The sequence below is a fragment of the Budorcas taxicolor genome, chromosome 5 (assembly GCF_023091745.1).
Source record: "Budorcas taxicolor isolate Tak-1 chromosome 5, Takin1.1, whole genome shotgun sequence".
Classification (NCBI taxonomy): Eukaryota; Metazoa; Chordata; class Mammalia; order Artiodactyla; family Bovidae; genus Budorcas; species Budorcas taxicolor.
In genome coordinates this window covers 142,986,302-142,993,051 of record NC_068914.1, presented here as the reverse complement: position 1 = coordinate 142,993,051, position 6,750 = coordinate 142,986,302, and the positions used below count along the sequence as shown (strand labels likewise).

The 6,750-nt window shown below is 32.9% G+C and overlaps 1 protein-coding gene across 1 annotated transcript; it reads right to left on the bottom strand.

Moving 5' to 3' along the window:
• Nucleotides 1-1,535: 1,535 nt before the first annotated feature.
• Nucleotides 1,536-5,733, bottom strand: LOC128048607 (NKG2-A/NKG2-B type II integral membrane protein-like). The gene is made up of 6 exons (XM_052641021.1): nucleotides 5,641-5,733; nucleotides 5,039-5,137; nucleotides 4,459-4,512; nucleotides 3,782-3,933; nucleotides 1,968-2,068; nucleotides 1,536-1,647 (listed from the first exon to the last, which is right to left on the bottom strand). The coding sequence occupies exons 1-6, from the start codon at nucleotides 5,714-5,716 to the stop codon at nucleotides 1,536-1,538; spliced, it is 594 nt and encodes a 197-aa protein (XP_052496981.1). The 5' UTR covers nucleotides 5,717-5,733.
• Between the last annotated feature and the right edge of the window lie 1,017 nt (nucleotides 5,734-6,750).

The window sequence follows — 6,750 nt, the reverse complement described above, 5'->3', positions numbered from 1 at the left end:
GAGAGCAAAAGAGACACAGATGTATAGAACAGTCTTTTGGACTCTGTGGGAGGGGGAGAGGGTTGGATGATTTGGGAGAATGGCATCAAACCAGAACAATATATCATAGCAGATTGGATGCAGAAGAGATTACAGCTGTCTTCTGTCATGCTGGACATTAAAGAAATTAGTAGGCATGTAAAACAAAAAAAAAAGAAAAAAATTAAAAAGTAGAAATTATACAACACACACACCCACAAAAATATTTCTGTTTCTATGGAGGAAAAAAAAATGTAACACTACTGATTGTTTATAAACTCTATGAGAAAAATATGAATAATATGGAAATGATTTCATAGTAAAAAAAGTATGATAAAAAAATCCTTAAACCTCATACTTGAAGATAAAGTATTTGAATATATTCCCATAATATAGGAATGATTCATATAGGACCTTTACCTTCTATTCAACATTGAAAGTAAAAGCCTGCAGTATAAAAATAAGTCATGAAAATAAAAAATGCAATTGTACCTGGAGAGAAGAAATAAAATATGACTATTTATAGTTGTAATAGCTCTTTTTATTTTAAAAATCTAGAGTAATATATATTTGAAACACTAAAATTAATATATATCAGGGAAGTCATTGGACATAAGATACACCTGTAAACCTCTGAGTTTTATTTTGTTTATTTCTGCTGCAGAGCAAAAATTACTAAAGATTTAAAAAACAAAGATGACATTTACAAGAGCATGGCTATGAAATACCCACATTTCTCTAAGATTTCAATATTTAAAAATGTAAAACATGCTAAGTGGATTTCCTTGGCAGTTCAGTGGTTGGGACTGTGCTCCTCAGCGTGAGGGGTGCAGGTTGGATTCCTGGTTGGGAAACTAAGATTCCACATGCCACCTGGCATGGCCAAAAATAAATAAATAAAAAACAATAGAGAGAAATTAAGAGAAAACCTAAATTATTGGAAGGATTAAAGCATAGTACTGATTGGAAGAGTCAATATTGCAAATATGACTCTCTGCAATTCATTTTAAAGATTAAATGCAGTCCCAAGCAGTTTTTTAAAGCAACTTTATTGAGATGTAACCTACACAGCCTAAAATCTATCCATTTAAAGTGTACAATCAAAGATATATTTTTAATTTGCAATGATCACCACTATCAAAATCTAGAAAGTATTCATCACTGTTCAGTTAGCATTAATTTCCTATCCCCACCTCCCCACAGCTCTTGGTCATCACTAATCTGCTTCTGGTCTCTCTTTTCTTATTTTTCTTATTTTTGATATTTCATGTAAATAATGTGCCATGCTATCCTTTAGAAAGTTTGATTGCTGTAAATATATAGTTGAGCAAAAAAAGCCAGACATTGAAGGAATGATATCTGTACTTTCTGGTGTGCATATTAAATTTCAAGAGTTTTGTTAAAAAACTTCCATTATTAGAAAAAAAGAATAGAATGCATTTTGAAGCTTATGTAATCATGCTATTATTTCCATTTCATAAGAGATGAAGTTGCCCAACAGCAGCCAAACTTACTTTTTAATTCTCAAGCTTGTGCTTGCAAGCATACTTAAGTGGGAATTCATCTGACTTTATGTCCCCCCAGGATAGCACTGCACAGTTTCCTTTCTCAGGTAAAAAGTCTGATATTCTGTAATGGAAAGCATTGCATAATTCTGTTAAGATATATAAGGACAGCTCATGAAGTTATAACATTTCTGTATAACAGTAACAAAAAAGATATTTTGAAAGTGGGTAATGGTGTTTTTAACATAATTTCAGGCAGAGTTAGTTATTAGGAAAATGGAATACTGAGTATTCCATTTTTTAATACTTCTATCAACATTTTATTGACTTTGAACATCTTCCTTCATCATTGCATAATTCAACCAAAACAAATGTTTTAATAATCTTAAAATATTTATTTTTAATATGTTCCTCCTCTATATAGTATTGTTTTTAAAAACTTACTGTAGTTTGCAAGTTGAACCATTTTGCCACATCCACGGATGACCACGGCCTTCACGAAAGACTGGAATCCATGACACAATTGACAGGGACTTCAGAAATTTCTACACAGAAGTATTTTCATTCAATCACTGTGGAAGATTTTATTAATTCTTAAAATGCAAATAGTGTGCTCTTTCATAGGATCTTGAGTTTTCTGAACAAGATGAGAGTGTTAGAATCTAATCTAACACTAAAAGTATAAAGGTGAAAGTTTTAATATTTGTCAAAGCATTAACAAATGTCAGTACTTTTGATTAAAAATAAACTCACACATTTATGTTGATCAGTTTCATTGCTTTTCTTATGTTAGTAAAGTATGATTCATGCAGCTTAATTGCTACCCATGTTGTCAAATTAAACATAGCAAGTTTTAAATGTTTTCAGATTCTGTGACATTCGTTTCTCCAGATACTGGAGATTATATCACTGGATTTCACTATTATTTCTCAGAGTTTCAGTTTTAGAAGAAAATTAAGGGATGGAAATTGAGAAAATAAGTGACACAAAAGATAAAGTTTGGTTTTCTGGGACCCACACCGTTCTTTGCCTAGATAGACCCCAAATCAATCTTCTTCTGTATTGCTAGAATCCAGCAGATAAGATAGTGTCAGAGATTCATTCTTCTCTGCTCCTCCCTGTTAAGTACAACTGTAAACATGGGAACTAATGAAAGACACAAGAATGGAGAACTCTGAAAGGTGGAAAGAGAAGGGTGATGTGGTTGGGCACTTAGCAGCAGCTTGACTCTCATGTAATCTCTCATCACTTTCCAGGATGAGAGAACAAGGTGAGGTTAGGGAACAACAATTAGGGGCTTCTTATATCTTCCCCCAAAGAAGAAAATGACCTAGACCTGCTAAATGACTTACCAGCCTAGCTGTAGGAGGGGGCACAGATAAGCCATTCCATTGTTCCAGTGTGTTGAGGGGAATCCTGCCGACAATGCCATGTGAGCCTTACAAAGTGTCCATCAGGACACCTGCTAACAAGGAGCAGTTAGAGGAAGTTCTCCTGCTTCCACAAAGAGAACTAGAGTTGGGAGGCTGAGATGGAGGTGGAGCCAGCAAAGAGGGTCTCATGTCTAAAAGCACTGAACCCAGGAAGCCTCTTTTCCCTGAAGGCATAAGACTCCATCTCCACTCAGAGACACTGGATAGAATGGATTTTTAAATGTTATATTTACATAAAGAACAGTGGAAATTAAATTCCACATAAATGCAAGAATATGGATGAATTACAAAACTAGTACATGGAGGGTGCAGAGACTGAACGAAAAATGCATATAGTTTGATTCTATGTACATGAAAGCAAAACATGCAAAGAGATTCTATAACATCAAAGTCATGACACTGGGTAAATAAGGAGGACACAGAATGATGAGAAATTACAGAGAATAAGCTGCTGGAAAGTAAAAACTTCTAATCCATGATCTGATGTGTAATTACATGGTTCTATTTATTTTGTGATCTTTATGAAAATCTTTGATACGTATACTTTCTTTGATATATGATAAAATTAAAGAGCACAGTTTATCTTAGAATATAATAGCACTTTGAAAAGCATGGTTTTCAGTGAAAAGCAAATGGAAATGATTAAGCACGCATTAATAGGATAAAAATATAAATAAAATATCATAAATTTGTATTCCATTGTTTATGAAATAATAGGCCTTAAACAAACTGCAAATACAAACAAAAACACAAGTGAATTCTAACAAATATAACACTGACTGAATCAAGCCTTTAACAAAGTGTTGGAAACATCTGATATCTTACCAGTTCCTCTTCATCATCTATATAAAGCAGAGTAGAGTTCCTAGAAGCACAGGCTGTCAAACTCCCATTCCACGTTTTTTCTTCAAAAGTGGTATAATAGCAGTTGTTGGAATATGTAAACCAGTCTTTTGGACAACAACCACAATGGCCTTCTGAGGAAAGATTGTGAATTACTAGCAAAAAAAAAAGAATTTTATAAAATAAAAAAACTACATATACGCATAGAAACATATATATGTATATACATATTTATATAACATATCTATGCACCCTCAAGGCTGGTGCATATTAAACAAACCAACACATACATTCACAGAAAGGGTCAGTCTCTCATAAGCCAATTTATGTCTCCATATAAAGCAAACATACAGAAATACCCACTCTTTACACGTCCTGAGGATCAAGAAATGAAACCTCTGTTTTAGAATAGCAAACTTATTTGCCTTTTATCATATTATAGCAGAAGGAAATTAGAACCAATTTTCAGCAATGCATATGGTGATCATATCGTGGCAGAGACAGACGCATTCTCCTATAATCATTACTTATAAATATTTGTTGCTCCATTTTACAATTTATGTTCTACCTCATAATCTATTCTTATTTTCATTAGCCAGCCTAAGATAGAGACAAAGTACCAACTGTATATATGCCTGAGCTTTAAAAACATTATGTACCTTTCTGGAGCCTTGTTATCCGAGAGGAGTTATTCTGTTCCTGTATTAGAGCAGCTACAAAATTAATCATTATAAAAGTTAATATTGCTCTAAATAAATCATGCTGATTTTAGTTTCTGAGTCTAAAATTTGGTTAATTGTTTAAGATTAGAATAATCTAAACTAAAACTGACTTTACCAAGAAAAATCAATTAAGCAATGAAGATTTGATGGAAAAAAAATTTAAAAACCAAAAGGAACAGATGCCACCACCTCTTACAGTATTTGCTTTAACCAAGCACAAGAACTAATTTGTGTTTCTCAGTAAGGGTTTTAGCTTCCTAAAGGCTGTGTTTGAGTAATGAAATCAGAAAAACATATATATACATGTAAACTTATATATAAATATATACATATATATGTATAATATCTGTAGAATCATTGTGTTATTTATACTTTGGACAACCTGAGAATAGCTATTCCACATTTAGGCTGAATGCACATATTAAAATAAGAGTTTTATTTCATCATATGATTTTTGAGAAGGCATTGATGATCATTAAAGTGAAAAGTTCAATCACAATTTCAAAAATACACTTACATGGAATAAAAGTTATCACTCTCACTAGAGTATACATCAAGACAAAACAGATGATTCCCAGGATCACAGCAATAAACTTCTCTCGAGGTGATGGTAACCCTGCAGGGAGAGAAAAGGGAACATGAGAGAGGGGCGATGGGGACAGTTGTTTTAGAACAAAAGATCCCACATCCGTGAGAATTCATAGACATCAACTTGGACCCCAAATCCATATGAAACATTATAATCCTCCTCTCAGAATATATACATTTTCAGCAAATATATCACTTCACAAGTTGTGTATCAAAGACTACAAATTACAACGATGCTGGAATAGATAGGCTCCTCTGTCCATGGGCTTTGCCAGGGATCCAACCCACATCTCCTGCATTGCCAGGTGGATTCTTTATCATGAAGTCACCAGGAAGCTCATACTAGAGTACTGTATTTCAAATTCAAGCTCTGATCCTCATAAATAAAAAGGATGTGAGCTATTAAATTCTCACGCTTGCACTGGTAGCTCCTGGCATTCCATTGAGGATAGTGAGAAGCATTTAGAAATTTTAATTCCCTGTAGGTTTTCTCCTGCTCAGTGACTAAACGGGAACTTTGCGTGCTCTTACCTCTCATTTGCTGTTGCTGTTTCCTGGTGTACTTAGCCAGACTTGGTTCTGGGTAGTTTTTCGCTTGATTGTTCATCTCCACAGCTGTGTAATGTCAAGGATGGCGCTCTATGAAAACTGTACTCAGCTAGTTAATAAATGGTGTATAAAATCACAAGAAGCCTGTAGTGGGTGGTGTGTGAGACGAATGACAGCACTCATTTTGCAGTTAAACAAGGTGCATGTCTGGTTCTCATTTCCACAGAGTGTTAGTAAGTGTTTCAAGATAGACTAAGTTTTAAAGATAATATTCTATGTTTGAAATAATGCTATTCATCGTTGGAACAATGAAATTAATAAATTGGTGAAAAATAAAGTTCATAAAGAATAATATCCTTGTCAATTTACAATTAATTTGCAAAGAAACATTTTAAAACTCTTACAGTCACTGTGTTGAAATTAAAATGCCATACTGGAAAAAACAGATGCACCAATATACCAATTTTTGTGATAACTTTAAAACCCAGTAATGGTTAAGGATTGAGCCTTCTAAAGAAGAGCAAATAATACTATTGGCATATGTAATATTTCCTGCACTAAACTACTTTAATTAGTGGTGTCATTTATTAAAAGAAAATGAAGAGCTATCAAATAGTTTTTTTAATTTTATTTTGATTGACTGCAAGTTCTTTGAACTCATTAGAAATTTAGAGAAATATTTTGCATGTTAAAAATGTTACATGACATATTAAACTATTCAAAGCTTACTAAACAATAAAAAGAAAATAATATTAAAAAGATTTTAAAATAGTTACTTTACAAAAGTAATTAGCAATTGATAATGGTTGAGATATGAAATCATAAAATGATAAATAAAAGTGTCAGTCAATTATGGAAGAGCGATACTGACACAAACTTCCAGAAAAATCCTATAGGTGTCAAATCAATGAGGGTAGCTTTAGTTGTATCAGCAATTAAATGTCAGATACTGCATATTAATAATTCTGTCACTGGAGTCAGTAGTTAGTGAGAACTAGAATTATTTCTGGCTTTGAAGTGTACAAGGTGTGACCTTTAAAAATTATTTAGTATATAGAAACTAGTTTGCAAATCCAAAATTTTAATAAAATA

What these genes read in the sequence shown, in the direction of transcription:
- LOC128048607 (XM_052641021.1), bottom strand. Translation starts at nt 5,716, where the DNA reads ATGAACAATCAAGCGAAAAACTACCCAGAACCAAGTCTGGCTAAGTAC. An exon ending in GATAACAAGGCTCCAGAAAG is followed by an intron (nt 3,934 to 4,458) that starts GTACATAATGTT and finishes ATCTTTCCTCAG; the next exon opens with AAGGCCATTGTGGTTGTTGT. An exon ending in TAGATGATGAAGAGGAACTG is followed by an intron (nt 2,069 to 3,781) that starts GTAAGATATCAG and finishes ACTTCTGTGTAG; the next exon opens with AAATTTCTGAAGTCCCTGTC.